Source organism: Sparus aurata, chromosome 7 (assembly GCF_900880675.1).
Source record: "Sparus aurata chromosome 7, fSpaAur1.1, whole genome shotgun sequence".
Lineage (NCBI taxonomy): Eukaryota > Metazoa > Chordata > Actinopteri > Spariformes > Sparidae > Sparus > Sparus aurata.
This window is the reverse complement of record NC_044193.1, coordinates 21,182,477-21,202,527: the sequence shown is the minus strand read 5'-3', so window position 1 is coordinate 21,202,527 and position 20,051 is coordinate 21,182,477. Positions and strand designations below refer to the sequence as shown.

The 20,051-nt window shown below is 43.8% G+C and overlaps 2 protein-coding genes across 9 annotated transcripts in view; both read right to left on the bottom strand.

The window, feature by feature from the left end:
• Window positions 1–1,982: 1,982 nt before the first annotated feature.
• On the bottom strand, window positions 1,983–12,949 carry pdpn (podoplanin). 3 transcript variants are annotated; one of them, XM_030422731.1, is made up of 5 exons: window positions 12,491–12,949; window positions 5,458–5,904; window positions 5,109–5,217; window positions 4,644–4,692; window positions 1,983–3,666 (listed from the first exon to the last, which is right to left on the bottom strand). In XM_030422731.1, exons 1-5 carry the CDS (start codon window positions 12,552–12,554, stop codon window positions 3,610–3,612), a joined length of 726 nt encoding a protein of 241 aa, XP_030278591.1. In that variant the 5' UTR covers window positions 12,555–12,949; the 3' UTR covers window positions 1,983–3,609. The 3 variants fall into 3 exon arrangements, with proteins under 3 accessions (XP_030278591.1, XP_030278592.1, XP_030278593.1); XM_030422732.1 differs by having other exon boundaries at window positions 4,650–4,692; XM_030422733.1 differs by lacking the exon at window positions 4,644–4,692 and having other exon boundaries at window positions 12,491–12,942.
• Window positions 12,950–14,210: 1,261 nt separating this feature from the next.
• LOC115584866 (forkhead box protein J3-like) overlaps window positions 14,211–20,051 on the bottom strand; it is a 75,157-nt gene continuing 69,316 nt past the window's right edge. For 5 of the 6 annotated variants that reach the window (XM_030422724.1, XM_030422725.1, XM_030422729.1 and 2 more), the window contains exons 11-13: window positions 19,463–19,726; window positions 18,779–18,907; window positions 14,211–16,980 (exon numbers count right to left, since the gene is read on the bottom strand). In XM_030422724.1, coding sequence (XP_030278584.1) covers window positions 16,853–16,980; window positions 18,779–18,907; window positions 19,463–19,726 — 521 coding nt within the window. In that variant the 3' untranslated portion in view covers window positions 14,211–16,852. The remainder of the gene's footprint in view (window positions 16,981–18,778; window positions 18,908–19,462; window positions 19,727–20,051) is intronic. The other variant, XM_030422730.1, reaches the window with a different exon arrangement.

The following is a 20,051-nucleotide window of genomic DNA, read 5'->3' as shown; positions in this document are numbered from 1 at the left end:
AATGTAAAAAAAAACAAAAAAAAAAAACACAAGAAGTCCTCTCTAGAGCCAGTGTTTAATTTGTCCATTCTGTCGCAGCTCTGGAAACATGGCCGTGCAACATGGCAGACTTTGTGGAAGAGGACCTACTCCTTCTGTCGATATAAAGGGTTAATTTTAAGGTAATGAAAATGATTCTTAGTTTCAGGTGACACACTTATTAACATAATTCTAAATATTATATTCACCTGTACTTGTTTTTTAAATTAAAGCACGCTCTGATAGGCTGCGAGGGAAAACATCTTGTAGGACAGACAGCAGCAACTGCCAAAAACAAATGTAACAGAATTAGCCGGATGCCTGGTGTTTATATTAAGCCCTGCATTCGGAAAAAAAAAAAAAAACCTTATTCCTCCATTGTTATACAGTCTGTGCTTTCTTTACACTGCTAGGATTATAACTTGCTGAGTCGGCACCAACAGTTTTCCTACTATTAAAAAATTAAGACCAGTCCAGACCACTGGTTTCTCCTGTGCGGTACATAACAGGCACAGCTCACAGTCAGCTATAAGTAACCTGCTATTTCTGGTTCCGCTGCACAGAGAAAAATACATGTAAACACACATTCTTGTGTTAATCAAAATATACCAGTCTGGTTTTATTTAGAGGGAAAGATATTTCCTCCCGTGTCTGTCTGCTGGAGCTTCTTCCTTCCCCGTTTTTTAGTCAGCTACAGATGAGGGAAAAGAGTGTGTGTGTGTGTGTGTGTGTGTGTGTGTGTGTGTGTGTGTGTGTAGGGGGCGGGGGGTCACACAGTACATCGTGTATGTTTATACAGCTCATAGCATGTACAGCCCAGACACACACAAACACATGTGAATGTGCAGAGCTTCCACACACTCTGCTCATATTTATGCCAGCACACCTCATTAGCAGGCGGTTTTCGGGTCTGATAATTAAATATGAGACAAGACCTGTGTGTGTCACGAATGTGACTGAGACACTCAGTGAATCACACACTTTTAAAGTATTTCCTAATAGCTGCTTCTGCTGGGACATTTTGTTGGAGCGCGACGGCTGTGATAGGTTTAACACGTGTTCGACTGAGGCACAGAGTAAGACGGTTTGGTCACTTTCAGAGTATTCCTAAGTGTGCGTGTGTGTGTGTGTAAATGCACATGATCGATGCCGTGCCCACCCAGGAAGTGACTCCACCCTGCAGCGATGTACAGAATTCCCCTTTTGCTGTAAGGGAGAGAGAGGGAGCTGCTGGCGAGCAGCTTCACAGCCACGGCCCATAGCGTCTCCATCTGCCCCTCTCAAAAGACTCCATTGTTCCCAGCAGTCTGAGGCGCGAGAGTGAGCTAAAGAGAGTTATGAAGCTCGCCGGTGGGGCAGAGGCTGGGGAGGTGGGCGTTGGGCCCGTGCCTAAAACCACACGGAGGAGAGGAAGCCAGACACAGAGCATCTCTGTGCAGCTCGCAGCCTACTGTTGGAGCCTTGCCTCAGCTTAACAGCACCGTATGAAAAAGTCCACAACATGACATAAAAAACACACCTAACTGTCAGAGGGCTCAACCGACTCAACGGTCCGAGGCCATATGTTCCTCCATATTTGGTGCTGTTTGTCTCCCTGCTGGAAAGGGGTTGTTTTTTTTGTTTTTTTCAAATTTGAAGCATTGCTTGAATGAGCCAGTCAGAGCGGGCTGGATGCTGCCCGCATGGAAGCTTGCTAATGAGGAGCTGATCACACTTGGACATAGAAAATAAGTGTCATGAGATTTTAACTGTCTCGGGCATTTCGGCCTTACTCAAGACTTAATACAGTGCTGCCCAGGAATGTGTAGACTCTTAGGCGTTGCCACGTTAACGACGTGGTCTAATTAATAGGAAATGTCTGCTGAGAATAAACAGCTATTATAAAAAGGTATTGAGGGATGTTCCCACACACAGAAAGGCGAAAAGAGAGGAGAAAAAGAGAGAGAGAGACATACTCTGCGGAGTGTTTTTCAGTTTTTTATTGAAACAATATGAACAAGAAACACTGCAATTAAATTAAAATGGTTCAAACAAATCAGATGGCACAAATTAAAGACCTAGAAGACTGATAATATGTGGCAAAGCAGAAGGGAGGAAACAAACACATGTCGTTGCAAACATTTGCAGTGTCTAAAGCCTATTCATTAAACGTTACATCACTCATTCAGTGCACGTATTAAATGAGTTTGTAAAGCAAGCGGAGCTAAGCTGAGACTTCATTATTTGTACACCCATTTAGCACACTTACAGTTGCAAAAAACAAACAAAAAAGGGGGGGGGGGCATTGCCGCCTAACTCTGTGCACTAAAACCAAGTGCAACTATAAAATGTCGTCCTGTGCACGCAATCTGGGGTTAGCACAAATTAAAGACTGGATGGCTTGTTCTGGTAACTATTAACAGAAGTACTATGGATTCATTGTCGACACAATGCTATCACTATGTCTAATAACCGCTGGTCACGTGTGAGCCTTTACAAGGAACGAGCCAGAAGTCATCAAAGCTGTTTTCTTTTTTGGAATGGGTGGCAGTTAAAAAGTACAGTCAATTCACATTAATAATGCACTTCAAAAGTTAAAATCCTCCTAACTACCTAGAGAATACCAGAGTCAGTGGCACAAACCCTTCTGCTAAATTTCACAGATATGTATTAGGTTTTTATATGTCAGTGTTAAAGTGGGCAGAATGTCACGTTACTCTTGCGAATGAGGGTGCCCTTTTTTCCTTTTCTTTTTTTTTTTTTTTTCCGTTCCCGTTAGCCTCACGCGAGCCCCCCTCAGAGCTCATGGGTGTCATGTCGAAAACAACTTCTGCACACGGTGCTTCATACAGTTGGCCGAAATGTCATGTGGGATTTCTGGCTGCGTGAGAAAAGTGAGTTTTTTGCTGGTGCTCAGGGGTGCTTTTAAAAGGTCTGTTAGCCACAACAATAGCCTGCATGTACTGTGTATTCCATATTATCAAATGCTAGCCTATGCGACATATGAGAAAGTCATTAGCTGTATACTATGTAGTCCCCTTGCATTGTATATACATCCTGTGGAATTTGTAGCAGACTCTCCTGCTCCCACCGTCCTTTGTGTGCTTAATTTCCTTAAGGTTTGTCAGTATTTTTCCTCTCAAACATCCATGCAAATCTAAACCACTCTTTAAAGGAGAGATTTTACACCCAGGTGTCAGATAATCCCCTACTGTTCTTTCTCCCTCTTTTTCCTTTTTTTTTTTTTTTTTAAACAATGCATTTGAAAAGGCCTGAAAATTCTCGGCGACATCCTGCTGTCACCTTGTTTTGTTCTCTCCGAGGGTGTAGGGGAAGACGGAGCCTTTTATATCAGCGGCTCCGGGGGGTGGGGGGGTGTGTTGGGGTGTGTGGGGGAGGTCAGGGAGGTAGCTTGGGGGGGGGGGGGGGGGTGAGGATGTTTGCTCATGTAGCCCCTCTTGTCTCACATACATACAGTACATACATAAACACACACAAGCCTCCCTTCCCCCTCTCGTTTTTTTGGCAACAGTCCAGAGTCCTGGTTAGATTAGTTTAGTTCTGGTGTCGTGCTCGGTTTAATGGTCGGAAATGGCGTCACGGCTCAGTAGTTCAGAATTTCCAGAACTTTGCACGCTCCTGCTGCTTGGCCTGCTTTTTCCTCAGGGGCTGTGGGATAAAAAAAAAGAAGAAGAAAGAAACGAAAAAAAAAAAACTAGTCAGTTTGTAGTTGTGTCATTTCATTGTATATAATTCAGTTTCTCACATGGACACCAACAAAATGGGTGGTGAAAAAAGCTTTTAGATTAAATTTAAAAGATTAAAAATATAGGTGAAATATACAGAAAAGAAACAACATAAGGATTATATAAAAGACGTGTTTTTAGCACAACCTTAAATAATCGAAACATTTTCTTCTGAAGGAATGTTGTTTGGGAGTTGACAAGATTAGTTTCGGGACTACTGTTGCCCCTTTCAGAGCGTCACTTAAGTCAGCAAAGATCTTAAAGGTCCCATTTTGTAGGAGGTGAGATTTTCAGGTCTTCTTTTTTTTTCTCATAAAGCAGTTTGCAGTTGCCCTATAAAAACCGTGAAAGTATGAAAATACTTAATCCACAGTTAAGTCGTAAGAAAAATCACATGTTTTTGCACCTTAAAGCATGTAAACTTCCTCAAGGTTAAAGTAGGATCCTGAAAATGAGCATAATATGGGACCTTTAAGATGATATACTGAGAAATAAACTGTAAATAGGCACATAAACCAAAATGGAAAGACTGGTGATTAGAAAAAAAAAAACTGAAATTGACGACTTTGTGTTGCTGCTCCACTTCTGACAAACACAAACCCTCTGTTGATATGAAAACCAGCCTGCTTGATGACCACTGGCCACATAGACAGACACTGAGTCAATAAACAAGCCAATTTCAAGGCCAAATAGAGCCACTTGTCACTATGAATGCCCAATTTTTCCCCCTCAGGCCACGGGGCTGTGCGTCAGAAGAGAAGGCAGCAACAAGCATCAAACTCATGTGAGTGTTTTTCTTGGGGGGGAGGGGGGGACATCTGTTACACATTTTACACAAATTAGGATCATGATGGGCGAAGGGTTATAACAATTAGCTGAGAGTATCAAATAGACATGTACAGAAACCAGAACGCTCTCTTTTTTCGTCGGTCTTTTGTTCTTGGCGGACCTGTGACACAAGAAACATTCATCGTTAGCGAGACATGCAGCTCGAGACGGTATTCTCAGAGGGGGAGGCTGCGCTTCGTGGGAACACTGTCACTTGAATGGGACCTCTTTGACTCTCATGAAGATCGGTCGCCTCTCCAACGTGTTTAACAGCAGAGACCAATTATGGTCAAAATGCTACCACAGTTTGTGCTGGGCATGCGAGGTCATCTTATCACACAGAGCAAATCTCTCTCCCTTGGACCCATTACATCACTGACTGTGTTATTTCATCACAGGATGTGTCCGTGATGACTCAAAAGCTCATGCCGTTTCACTCCATATTTAGAGGAGAGCCACAAGTGATGACTCACCGCGCAACATTTATTTAGCTGGCTGTATTCACTTGGATTCAGCCGCGGGAGTTGAGGTACTTACGAATATTTGCCCATCCTCCTCACGGCAGCAATCACCACGGCGATGAGAATGACAATTGCCAACAGTGCGCCGATCACGATGCCGGCTACCTGGCCAGATGTCAGGCCGTCTGCAGGACAGAAAGTCGAGAGTTTAGATTTTGAGGTTACTACTCTTCATGTTGCATGTAGACAAGTGGATCCCATGCCATCTATCTATGAAGGAGATCAATAACATCTCTGACAGGGAAAATAACATGTAAGGCAAAAGAGGGAGAAGCGTCACATTTGGAGAGATTTAAGGCCTGCGCGTGACTTTTAATCCCCCTCATGTCAGCCAATAATAACACTTGTGTTCGAACCATCCTCACCTTCAACCTCAATGTAGAGCACCTCTTCCTCTACTTTGGCGGGTGACGTCGGCACCACATGGGGGTCCTCCTTCTCCGCTTCCTCAGCAGGGGCAGCGGTCTCCACAGCAGGAGCCTCGGTGATAAGCTGTACTGGTGCTGCAGCCGTAGAGGCAACAGGCGCTTCTGTGTCTACGACAGGCTCCTCAGTAAGGACTACAGCAGGCGCCGCCACTGTTGGAGCTTCTGCTGGAGTTTCTGTTGCAGCTTCTGCTGGAGCTGCTGTTACAGCTTCTGGTTCCGCTTCTACTGCAGCATCTGTTACCACTTGATCTTGGGCTACTTCTGCTGCATCGGTTGCAGCAGGAGGACCAGTGACGAGAGATAAGTCCAATATTGGACCCCCTGTAACACCAGTTATGTCTCCTTGAGTGACAATTTCAAGATCTTCAGGGAGAGCTGTGGGGCCTGGAGAGAGAAATAAGACGTCACAGATGGGTTCAAATCCAGGTGTAACAATCTGTTGCTGTGGCTGTGGATTGTTTTGTTGTCACTGTATACATGTATATTGTTTTGTCATATGTTTCAAGTTATATATCTAAAGAGCTCAAAAGCTCAAAAAATGTCCAAAATACATAATATAAGGCTGTAAGGGTTGTAATACTCTCAATGTAATGTGTGTGATTTCCCAAACAAAGCTTTTGACATTATAGAAGACAGCGGTGGGCTCAGGATGTTTGAGGGGAGGGCACCACATGTACGCAGGGAGGCATCAGCACACAGACAGTCATATAGTGACATTCATAGTGAAGAGAGGGCACTTTATCATGTTTTTTCCACTGGAAAGGCAACCCCGAGGGCACTTCCGCAGTGATGGAAGCAATACTATCTTGACTTTGAAGCATTAGATTTGTTTTTGTGTGTGTTTTTTTTACAAAAGAAAAGATACCATGTGCAAACAGCCAAATGAATGCTTAATTTATTTTGTATTTTCCTCTTTATGAAATGTAGTTTTCTACACTTGTGACCTTTAGGTGTGATTGTTCTTGAGATTCGAGATTCAAAGTGTTTAATGTCATATGCACAGCAAAGAAGCATGTTTCTCCGTCCAATGAAATTCTTCCTTTGCTCTCCACAGAATGCCAACAATGTAAGAAGAAACATATACGACCAAAATATATAAAATAAAGTAATTTTGTTGAGGTAGATTTGTTTTCACAGCCAGCACAACGCAAAAAACATACAGATAGACACCCTCAAATTTAACCTTCATTTATTTAGACAATTGTGAATTGTGAACTTGATTAGATCTCAATACGTAATCTTTACGACGATATGATTAGATATAGAGACAATAAATAAGAGCATTGATTGGTTGTCCAGTCCTATATCATTTTTTTCATATTGACCCAGTACAGTGTGCTTTTACATTGTTCTGCCTCTTGGTCGTTTATATTAAGTTCGGCTGCAGGACAAAATGTTAAGTATGGATACAATAAAGGTCAAAGTGAATATGGTAAATAATTAGATCCCTCCCTGACATAATGGTGTGATGACACGACCTTTCCTCTTTCTCATACTTGTAACATGGCTACCGTAAATGGGTGGCCACCACGCCCCATGACTTCATTAAATGTATCCCTACCCCTCCCCTTCTCCATCCTGTCTGCGTTAGCGTATTGGTATGCCACATCCTCTGCCTCACTCCCAGCTGACGTGCGAGGAGAGCACGGGATGGCTTGTTAACCCTCAGACACTTAACATGTGCAGCCTTTGAAGGGTGGGGCTGCCGAGGACGATGCCTGATCGTGCACCCGCAAACTAAATCTTCTCAGGGAGGCCTGATGAGGGAATGTCCGACATGGATTGTATCTCAAAAGCATCTTTAACTTTTGTTTCTTTTTCTTCATGATTAGAAAGATGTATAAGCATCCTGCAATGTCTTATTTGGATGCTGAAAATCACATTTTGTAAGAGCTCAGAAGACTATAATGGAGGCTCTCGTTTTGTACTTAGCGACTGTATAAAGACATGTTTTCACCCTCCTGTCTCTCATCAAAGTCTGGACTGAGAAGCGGCCTGACTTCAACCTAATAATTTCCCTCCAATAACCCAAGCTCCATCCTCCCATCATCCTCCCAGCCACAACTGAAAAGCCCAGCCTGGACAGCGCTGCTTCGAAAATTAAGGAGGTAGATTTTCAGTGTGGCACTCAAATTACGGTCTCTTAACTTTCCACTGACAAGATGTTGGCCCGAAATCACTTCTTCTGCTTCTCCCTCAAAACGCTCCGACTCCAGGGAGCAGAAACAAGCATCTCTAAACTTAGCGGCTGACATCATGCTCTCTTCCCTCTCCGTTTTCCCTCCGATTGTTCCAAATACTTGAAATAATAGAGAATACTTCACAAGGGTAAAAATAACGCTGAAGAGTGACTGGACTTGTCCAACAACCGGTGCAGTTATTCCGAGTCCTGTGTTGGCTAGCGGGTTCATTAGGAACAGGCGGGGGTAAATATAACAAAACATTTGTTCCCACAGGGTACAGAAGAGGGGGGATTTTCAAAAGGCAACTCAGACTGTTTGTTTGGAACGTCTGTAAGCGATGATAAAACGGTCTGCGCTTCACAGAGTATGGCCGTACGCTATGTGTAATCGCCCCCTCAGCCCCCTCTAACAATTGGTTCATTATGTGTACGGTTCCCACAATTAGCTCAGAGTAGTATTTCCTCCCCACTGTGCTCACAATCCTAACTACAGCTGCATCGGTGAGTAACACGGTGAGACTGTTGCGGTCTACATCCTCTCCTCTCTCCATTCCTTTTAATCTACTCCTCGTCCGTCCCTTCTCTCCATGACCCTGCCACTCCCTAAGGAGAGGTTTGTTGCCGCTGAAACCTTTGAGAAAGGCTGAATCCCTGGGGAGAAAGCGAAAGGGAGGGCAGGAGGGGTGGAGGGGAGCTCTGAGGGAGCAGCCCCACTGTGAACATTGGTCTCTGGTTTGCTCGCAGCCAAAAGGAGTGAGTCTGTGTGCAGCGGTTAGCATGTCTGTGAATTAATTAATCCTCAGGGGAGTGGAAGCGCATGGGTCGGATCCAGAACAGGACCCCCTGACGCTGGTGAGGATATCTACCATCACAGCGGGGTTTGAGCACAGTGCACACACTCGCGCTTACCATGATGACGACAAATTCAAAAACCCTCAGCTCAGCTCCGCACCGCTCAGCAAGTAAAAACACCGCATACTTGGAAGCGGTCTCACTTTTTCTTTTTCATTCTTTCAATCCTAGACTGAGAAACGTTTACGTAACTGTGGCGCTGTCCTTATTATTCCACAATTTTTCAGGGGAGCAGCCAGGTCATTTTACCCGCGATTACATCACTGTGACCACACACGCTCCCTCACTTGAAACAGCCTGAAATCATCCTGGTAATTAACAAGCGTCAGCAAGTGGCAATGGGTTCATACGGCAAGTGTTTATGTGTATGTGTTTGTGTGTGTGTGTGTGTGTGTGTGTGTGTGTGTGTGTGTGTGTGTGTGTGTGTGTGTGTAAACCTATGGCTGCCTCAGCCACTGAAAACTTTCCCACTCCTCTTAAAGCCCCACTCAGTCAAAACTGTGTTTTTCTTTGTGTTCCTACAGATGAATGTTTGAGCTTCACTTTGTTGAGTGATGTAGGCACAGACTCTGACACTAGAACGCGGTTTTCACATTCAGTCCTGAAAGTGTGAGGGTTCTCTGTGCTCATTTAAGATTTATTTTAAGAGGCGGGCCTGTGTGACGTCACAAATAGCTCGGAAGCCAAGCTCGGTCCAGTATTCAGCAAACACGAGCGTGATGTGGAAGACTGAGGCCTCCAGTTCATAAAACACTTACAGTTAAGTAGGAGGCATCCCCTGTTGAGCACTTCAACTCAAATTTTTAATGAGGGAGAATGAGTAGTGACTGTCTGTCAAAGAATAGTAATTCAAATACTAATACAGCATCATAATTCTAACTGTGACACTGGATTTGAAATTTCCCTCGCACAAGGTTGAATGATGGGATGTAGATGCACAGGAAGGGACAGAGGCAGGCAGGAAGAAAGAGTTAAAAAGTGGCAAAGGGAACACAGCAAAAAAGCCGGGAGAAAGAGGTGGAGGCACCCATGTGGGGCTTCAGTCCAGCCTGGCACAAATAAAACCTTCAGAGAGAGTGAAAGACTGAGGGAGGGACACAACAATATACAGTGCGAGACAGGAAGGAGGGAGTAGCAGCTTCCATCCATTACGATCACAATCAGCTGTCACTGAGGCCCCCCGTCTGTGTGTGTGTGAGCAAGCTACTAATTCACAGTCCCGTGTGGGAGGGAGAGGGTCCGTGTGCAGACGGTGTGAGGGAGTGTGAGAGCGTCCACCTTTGGAGACCAGGAATGTTTTCGCAGCACCGGAGGAGGGAAACGCAGAGAGAGATAGGCGCCCTGCCCATCTCCCCTTCGCGACGATGAGATGCCGCACGGCGCGGCCTCCCCCACTCGGCCGGTAGGAGTCAGCTGTGGAGATACTGGGGCGTGCCATGCAGTGCATGTGGGGGGATTTTATGCAGGAGACAAGAGTGGAATTTTCTCAGCCCATCTTATCACAACGCAACACAATGAGCGTCCACACTCGCACAGGGGCTAATTTTTTCCCCTTGCGGTCCAACGTAGATAGGAGGACAGGCAACATCTGGATGCCAGGGGCAGTAACTGGTCCAGACTGAGCTCAAGTGGGCCTTTAATCGTAGGCCTAACAGGTCTGATTACATTCCTAAAAATGTAGTGAATCAGGGCTGGGATGACATGAAATGCAACCACAGTATGCCATCACTCTTGAACTCCAGATAATAGCACCGCTCCTGACCTACTTTTTCATAAAACGGGCCTCTTAATGTATCTCTAATCATCTCTCTTAACCTTCAAATCCAACTCCCACATCATAAAACACCCGCCCAGTTGTGTAAGTGTTCCTTAGTCAGCAGCTCTACTTTTTTTTTTCTGACTGTCTCTTGCACCATGGCTCACCCTGAAAAACACGTAGGTGCTAGAGATATGAGACATTTGTGTCAGTGCTCACAGAGGAGACACACATACGTACACACACACACACGCAAAAAAAAAAACTCCACAGGGAGTTCTGGGCCGTACCCTGAAGCCCTGCTACAGTCTCGAGTCGTCAGGGCTCGGTGCTGGCCAAAAATGTCCTCACACTCCTTTCCATAAACAGATGTTTCTTTCTCCTTGTGGAAATTTTTAAAAGTATGACTGAGCATTTTTTCTCTTCTTCTTCTCAAAATGATACACAGTTGATGTGAGAAGCGCCCCTTTTGTCACGCTCCTTACCGGCTTGCGCCTCATATTTTGAGCGTGAGCGCAACATTCGAGTCTAGAAGTGGGCACGGACAAAGGGCACTGACCTCTCCCTTCAGCAGCCAGATGTGACAGCGATGTTATAGGCCCAGAGAGGCAGACAAAACTCATTAAGGAGGAGACCAGACGAGGTGGGGGCAGCGGCGTGAGGGAGGAGGTGGAGGGTTTTACAGGATACATGGGGTTTGCTAGTTAAGTGAGCAGGCGTGAGGGAGTTAAAAGACCCCATTTGTGAAGCAATTTTCTTTGTTTCACCTCTGCTTTGCAAAACTGAGACCACTGAGTTCAGATCATTCACACTTTCTTTTTTAGAGTAAACCTCCATGGAAATGGTGCAGGTATGTCGTCTCGGACTGGTAGAGGTTGTTGTTTAAGAATAGTCCCAGCCCCTCTCCGCTCCCCCCCGTGTCTACACCAAGCCTGTCCCCCGGGGACCAGACCCATCAAGCTGCAGCAGGGGAAGGGGAGTTGGGGAAAGGCGGAGGACTGTTAAGTGAAGGGGGGGGGGGTTCAAGTGGTAAAGCTTGATACCCCACCAAAGATGGGTAAATGCCAAGGGGCGGCGCGCCGCACGGTCTAACAACATGCGGGGAAAAGAGGGTGGGGCGCCTCTTAAAGCTCATCACGTACCGGGTGTTCTCTCTCTTCCCGTCCCTTGCTCCTCTCTCTCATCCATATGACCCTCTTAAATATAGAGCCTCTCTCTATTAATACTCACACGCAAACCAGCCCTGCCCTACCCTACAGTTCCCTCAGGCCTCAACCACACGCCCACCATGCCTGCCTGCTTCCTCTGGGCAAACACGGCTGCTGGTCAAGGAAAAGGAAGGAAGCAGGAAGGAGAGAAGAGAGGGAAACCATACGTACAGGGAGAGAGGCAATGGATGCAGGAAAAAATATCAGAGGAAAAGGAAGAAAGAAGTTGCAACATGAGAGAAAATGAGAAGATCAGGAGTAAAGTGAGAGGAGACAGAGGATAAGCTTTCAGTTAAATGTGCATGGTGTATGTTACAGTTTACAGCCGCCGCCCCCCCCCCCCCCCCCCCCTCCGCCTCCTTTCCCTCCATCCCTCCCTGTGTATGAGCACTGTTTTTGGGAACCATCCAAAGGATATTCCTTTCTTCTCTTTGCCAGTGCCAAGAATTAACAGACACGAGGCAGCAGAGCTCCTGCTATTACATCACATTTCTCCCTCGCGTGTGCAAATCAAACTTTTCCTCCTGTCTGGCGCGCAGCGGGAAAAAAAATGAGATAGAGAGACAGAGGGAGGCTGATTCCTTAAAATCAACACAGACTGACCATTTGAGTTGCCCCTCTTTGTTAAATTAACACCTTCAACCAGAGTTTTGCTCTCCCATCAGGGGGATTCTCAGTTACAGTGGAACATATGGCAGTTGTCAGAGGCAGCTTTCAGTAATGATTTAAGAGTGAAAATGTCAAAAAAAAAATATATATGAAAAATAATAATAATTTAATTTATTAGTCGAAAGAGGCACACATTAAAATTGAGTTTATTCTACCTTCTGGAGGCAGCCTCCATAGATTTATAGTTCAATCAAACAGGGATTAAAAGCAGACAAAGAGTGGTGTGGGCACATGGGAGGCGGAGGGAGTGAGGGGACACAGTGTGCTAACAGCAGGGACGGTGATCGCAGAGGCTTCACTTACTTGCATGGGTGAGGGCGCAGAAAGGGCCAGCCAGGGCCAACAGGAGCAGCAGCTGAACATTCATGGTGGTGAAAACGTCTCTCCTTCACTTCAGTCACAACCTTCGGGGACTCCCTTTAGGGGCAAAGAGCACGACACCAGAGCCCTCGCACACGCTGCTGCGCACACGCCAGACACACACCGACCGGCCTCTCCGGAGGGTAAGGGTTAAGGACCGAAATAAAAAAAGAGGTCAAGAAGGAAAATGAAGTCTTCAGGAGAAGTTTGGGCCAGAGGTTCCCCTTTAAAACTTGAAGAGAAGACAGGCGGCCTTGCTCTCACAGCTGGAGGAGGGAGACAAAGAGTGGTGGAGGGATGTAAAGAGGACAAGAGAGGAGAGAGGAGCTCTGGCCACTTTGAGGAAGTGGAGGGAGAGAGAGAGAGAGAGAGAGAGAGAGAGAGAGAGGGACTGGCACACAGCAGGAGAGAGAAAAGAGAGTGTGTGAGTGACTGATCTGGGAGTGGAGGAGGGGTGCTGCTGGTACTGGTGGCGGTGGGCTGGGCGGGTTGAGGAGCAAAGGGGGCAGGTTGGGTTGGGAGGAGGGTGTCTGGATTGGGGCAGTAAGGTGGTTTCAGCCCTCGTGGTCCGGCCCCGTGGAGGACGTGCTCTGCTCTTGGAGCGCAGCCAACACTTCTGTTTGCAAACCCTGCAATATCAGCAACACACACACTTGGAAACAGACCGTTAACTTATTAATCAAGATGGGACAGACTCCTCGAAATACAGCGGGACAGGCCAGTTTATGCAAGTAGAAAGCAAAGGCAATCAACTTTTTAAATGCTCTCTGAATGAATGGAGCGAGATGTAAACAGAGCTGCGAGCCGTCTCTCAAAATCCTTAATCACACAGCCAGGAGCCAAGAAAGTATCTGTTATAGGACACAGCTACACTACAAGCTACCTCTCACCATCTTGAGCAAACAGTGAGTGACACAAGCATCCGCAATGCATCTGTATCGATCCTCTGAATAATCAATCCCGCAGGGAAAAAGAAAGTCGCAGCGCGCATCCACTGCTGACACACGGCAGCCAAAGAGAAAGAGTTGCTCTTTTTAAAACAGGTTTTCCCCATGAAAAGGAGTCGTAAATACAGTTAGAACATTGTGTGACTTTCACACAGGCGAGCATGGGTGGTCTGCCGAGTATACATGCGATGGAGGGCAAACAAACTGTTGCTTGGCACTAGGCTGACACCTGTTGGACAACACCCTGCGAGGGTCCAAAACAGCATGAAGCCGAGGGAGGAAAACGTTTTTCAATAATTACAAAGTTAAGAATTCTGTTGTTTTAGTCTTGTTTAAAGGTGCACTGAGTAGCTTTGTGGTATACATTTTAATCAGAAGAGAAAGATCTTTTTTAAACAAACTAAATGAACAAACTCTTTGTTTTAGTGACACAATTTCATAGTTTTTTTGTGTTGTCGGTGTTGTTGTTTATATGTGGTGGACCCTGCCATCTCTCTAGCTTGAAACAGTGTTCTGGGGACCTTATTTTCCTCTGAGAGCAGCTTGTCAGTTATGAAATAATTACATATTTCTGTGTTTCTATTATTTCCTCATCAATAATTTCATCTCAATAGTCAATAAATAGCCATCTAAAGCACAGATTTTGTCCTGCTTTGCCTTTAAGTTGTTTCTAAGGGATTCCCACAGCTGATGAAATAACGACAGCAGAAGCGAGGTTAGCTCAGTAAAAATGGTCAATGACAATTTAATAAACACTGAAACAGATTTGAACCGTTGAACCGCCATACACAGATTATTCATGACACACAAAACGCCGAAGCCATTTTTTTTTTTCCATCACTTATTTACAATATACTGAAGGTATGTACATACTGTGTCTCCTGAAGGACGAATAACAAAATACTTTCTCTCCATTTTTCTGTTTTCTTCTCATCAGTCCGTGTTTTTCAAGGGCAAACGTAGGAGTTACATACTTGTATTTACAAGGACGACAACACACAAAACATACAAGTTATATATGCTGGTCACTGTAATACAGCATTTAATGGCAATAATAAAGAGTATTTTTCTTCTTTTTTTTTTTTTTAATATGAGACCTTGTATTGACCATTTGAACAACCACTGAGATCTTCCAAACCAAAGAGCAGTTTAAGGCCCCATATTTCACTTTAATACCAACAAGTTACTTGTTTCTTATGAGTATTTTTTGAGCTGTAAGGAGCTGTATGCTAAAAGGAAATCAGAGACTACACACACTTGTACACACAGACGAAATTAAACATCACAGTAAAAAAAAAAGAAGTTGAACATTTGAAACCTTTTGTTTTAGTCTTTGTTCCTTTGCTGCTGATTTATTATTTTTTATTGTCTTTATAAAACAAAGAAGTTAAAGGTTCACTGTTTTCTTTTATTTCTCTCACTTGCTATCACTATCAAGTTTGGTGCTGTGCAAAAAACTGCTCATCATCGCTCGAATGAGGCATCTTAAAATAACGTCCGGCCTTCGCTGTATCGTCATAGTCGATAAGCACCTTCCCAAAACCATAAAACCTTGAAAAACTGAATCATACCTCAGGAAACTATGTGTTTTTGTTGAGTTGAAGTCTAGCCAGCGTCTCAATTTTATTGTAATTAGTGGCTGTAGTGGGAGCTACTGAGAAGCTTATGCCACAGTATTTTATTCAGTTAGCTTATAAACTTGACAGATGAAGATTTGGAGCACAGTAACCAGGAGGCTCGCTGTTTCGCCAACAGGAGGTGAACACTGAGCACTGTATGACACGCAGCAACCTCACAAATGGACATATGAATGGCTTTGTGGCGGTCTGACGTGGTATGTGAATGTAACACCCTGAGAACATGGCACTATGCACTATTCCACACACACAAATAATGACTTTTTAAATGACGAAAATAAAGAAGAACAAAGATCAAGACAGAACAGATTGGCTGAATCCAAATGTCCACCCTCTGGACTCACACAAGGTCGTGCATAGAGTCATGCGTTCACTGTCATTGCGTGAAGTTTGCGAGGCCAAAGCACAACAATAATGAAATGCATTTTGATGACCTCTATAGCCTTTACGTCATGTTTCTGCATTATGACATGGTTGAATATTATTTCTGTCCTACTTATTATTTATTATTCATTTTTATTTAACATTGTAATAAAGTTTTTTAAGTTAGCAACTGGAAAAACTATGTCACATCCATTTTCAAATTGTATTGTGGGTAATTAAGGCCTAGTCCAAACACACACGGGTAGTTTTGAAAACGGGGTATTAAAAAAGAAGTGACCTCCATCTAGTCATGAGGCACAAATGCTCAAAATGCCCAATTAGGAGACGAATATGGGTGTCCGTGTAATTTTTTCCCCAAATTTCTGCCCGCTAAGATATTTCTGAATATCTTAACTCTGGGAAGATTTTCTCTAAGTGTTTGTTTTTTTATGAGCTGCAACGCGATTTGCATGTGTACGAAAGGTCAAAACACATGGACCAAGCTGAGTTTAAACACTACCTGTGTATGTGTGGAGACGGCCCCTCAGCACTCACAGACTTTCTGGGAATGCCCCCGGAAAGTCTGCAAGTTTGCAAGACCAGTGAAGTCACTTGGATGCAGCCATTGTGATGCATAGAATGTAGGCAATGGAAGCTATATGGTGCCTGTCGTAACCAGCAGGTGGTGCTCCACTCAACCGTTACTGATTCAAGTTGAACAGCTAACAGCCATCATTATTTTCTCCTTCAAAAATCCTTCTTCTAACCGTAGTTGTACTGCAGTGATGCCCAGTACTAGAGTGAACAAAGAATTATAAAAGAGGATGAGATAGTGAGACCTGCTGAATGCATGCAAAAGATGCTGATTCTCTTTGCAATGAGTTTAGTGAAAACAAGCTTTTCTATTCATTACAGCCACGGGTGCTGAGACTTTGCAGAATGCACATTAGCAGGAAACAAAAGATTTTAACAATTCACAGACAATTTTGACAACACTTTGGCGACTTGTAACCCTGTTGGCACTGCGAGGGGGACAAAACATGAGACACTTCAGAGAGCTTCAGACGTCCTTTTTGCTTTGGACGATGCGTTGGCTTGGTCCAATCCCGTGTAAGTCTTGTTTTTTAATGATTGTCTTTTGACTCACCATCCACTTGTATCAGAAAAAAAAGGTCAGCAAGATCAGAAAAATGACTTTCCGTTTTTGTTTTTTTAGTTGGATTGTCTTCTGTATTTTTTATCACACAGGTGAAAGGAGTGGTTTGGCCAGTTCCATACCTCACCTGGTGTTATATGTCTCTCTGTCATTTTCAGTCTTTCTCTCTCTCTTCACCCGCCTGTTCCAACGCCGGCTCAGTTTAGACGATGGAGTCCCAGTCGAAGTCGTCCTGGATGTCGTCCGCAGTGAGCATGCGTCTCACCTGGAAGTGTCCTAGAGGCAGCCGATGTTGTTGCTGCTGCTGATGGCTCAGCTGGCTCAGATGGCCTGAACATGGAAGAAGAGCAGAAGCTTTAATACTTTGAGATACTGTTACACACACACACACACACACACACACACACACACACACACACACACACACACTCACACTTTATTTAAGTGTTCATTGTTGAGATTGTGTTTTGCACCATCTCTTATGCATCTGTTGTGTTTCATGTATTTTAGAGGCCCATCTGGGAACAGGTATTCTAAATTACCTTAGGCTAAAGCTGTGGTGTGTGGCATATACTGGTTGTCCTGGTATGAATAAACATTAAACAAATCAAATAAGCATTAGTGGAAAATCTGAAAATCTAGTGTGTCTTAAATTCTTACCGACACTGGCTGAAACAACTGGTAATTCTACTGCAGCGCTACATTTAACTTTGTATGGTGTCTTAATGTTTTTAATAACATGTGTTGTAATTTTACCTAGAAACTAAATATAAGGGGTGTCACGTACTGTTTGTACTATATTCAAATCCAATGCAATCCAATCCTGTAGCTTAATGAAACGTTGAAAAATTCTGTTGATTCAACTATATGATAATATCTGATACTAAGTTGTTGAGTTGTTTGATTATCTTAATCTTCTGAACCATCCTTGTTACAACAGGACAATTTACAAGGGTGAAAATGGTGAAAAATGGTAAACATTGTCCTCTAGCAGCAGCAGATTATAGTAAACTTGATGATGGCAGACAAAACCTGGACATCTAATTCAATCAATTATTTTTTTATTTGAATTCATGCAAACAAAAAAAAAACATTTTAAAGGTGCACTATATAGGTCTGAGAAAGACATTTTAAAAGAACGATCTTCACTGACCTATTTTTGATGCCTAAACACACTACATACACAAACTGTCTACGTTTTCATGACTGAATAAACTGAATAAACAAAGTGACAGGACACAACTGTTTATATGTGCCGACTCTGCCACCTTTCTAGCTTAACACCTTATTTTCCCCTTAGAAACAGCTTGTTTTCTCAGCTATGGAAAAAATAAATACATTATCTCATTAATATTGTAAATATTAATATCCTGAGTTTAAATTTCTTCTCCAAAACTTCATAGTGCCCCTTTAAATGTACTCCACTGAAAGTCATGGGAAAGGTGATATCCTGTGTTTTGGGAGTTTGAATCATACTAACATCTAAAAGTCAGTCACTCTCTGTTTTAGCAGCATCATTTTTGACCATTCCAAAGTCCCCTATTTTTATTGAAGTACAATACTAAATTGCAGGAGAGCCCTTTTTATTGTACCTCATTCTCTGAGCCAGTCTGTGACACCCTTGAACATCTATTCATACTCTGTTATTTCAGTGATCGCAATTTATTTATTCATAAATAAACCTCACTCAACTTACTGATATTCACAGTGAATGTATGGTTCTTTCCCTTCTGCTCTTTGTTAAAATTGGTATATTAATATTACCTGGATTAATAGATCAATTGAAAATTCCAGCTTCTCAAATGTGAATATTTTGGGGTTCCTTTACTCCACAACAGTGAACTGAATGTCTTTGGTATGTGGACAAAATCAGACATTTGAGGATGGACATGTTTCACTAAACTCACCAAATTATCATAATTAAATCAACAATGAAAATAATTGGCAGTTGTAGCCCTATAAGCATTAAATACAGAAACTGTCTGCTAGCAAAAGAGGGAATGTTCTGATTCTGACACACACAAACCTGCAGGGATAGAAACCTGCATACACATACACACACACACACACACACACACACACACACACACACACACACACAAATACATTTCTACCTGCTCCTCCTGACCTGTTAAGTGGGCGACGGAGGAGTCACCTGTTATGGCGGGGGCCGTGTTGCTCATGGGAGGCATGTGGGGGTATCCTGGTGGGCCCATCAGAGAGGAGATGCTCTGTCTCGAGTCCATGTACATGTTCCCTGTGGGAGAACAAACAAAAGGGCAATGACTAACTGTCAGATTAGTATCCCGACTTTCACACATGCAGAGCGCGAGCTCTCAGCACACAGTTTTACTGCTTTCTTATGCTAAGCTTGAGAAAAATCCTATAGAATGCGCTGTCTCTCTGTGGATTGCCTACTCTCATTTTCATATATCAACTTGCCATGAAGCTGACAACATCCATAATTCCCTTGTATATCTATATTGGGCAAACAATGGCACAGTGTTGAATTCAACACAAGGCATTTGCAGAAACTTCGCTGAGCAAGTATTTGAATTGTAGATGTTTTACTTTTCTTCCACTATATTTTGTTGTATATTTTTAATACATAACATTTTTTTATTTTACAGCGAGAGTAACAAGTGAGATAAACTCATGAATTAGTGCTTTATGAAAAAATCTAACATATGTTCTGCTCGTCTTCAAGGTCACTATTTTAACCTTTGGTACAGGACTTTTCATTTTGTATTTTTATATTAAAGTATTGCTACTTTAAGAATAAAATATGTGAAACAGAGCTCTGTTTGCTGACCCGTGCTGATGTGTTGGCTGTGTTGCCCGTGCTGATTGTGCTGGCTGGCCTTTGGGTGCATAGCCCCGTGAGGCTGAGCGGGGTGCTGCGGCGCCGATGGTGGTGTCGGGTGTTGGACCTGAGGTTGGGAGTGGGCAGTGCCCTGAGGGGGGATGACCCCCGTGGCGGTGAAGAACTGGTTAATGGAGGAACACAGGTCGGCCATCTGGGCGGCGTCCAGCGACCAGTTGTTGAGCTCAGCCTGTCGCATGCTTTCCTTCAGACCTAACAGAAGGACAGAGGAGGCTTTCATTCAAATATGTCACTTATTTTTACACTTAAGGGGTAACTCCACCAGTTCTCCACATTTAAGTGTGTTTACAGGTCTTGGGGAATACTCCTACATACGTGAAAAAAGTATTTTGAGTCTCCAGAGGAAGCTGCATGTAATATGATAAATTGCCTCCCATGATGTCACTCAGTGGCTATGTTGCATTGTGGGGAGTACTGCCACCATTGTGTTGTCTTATCCCAAACCATAAGGTTTGTGAGAGTGAGAACAGAAACACTGAGTGTAGAGATATCAATAAATCGCTACATCCTTGTGTGT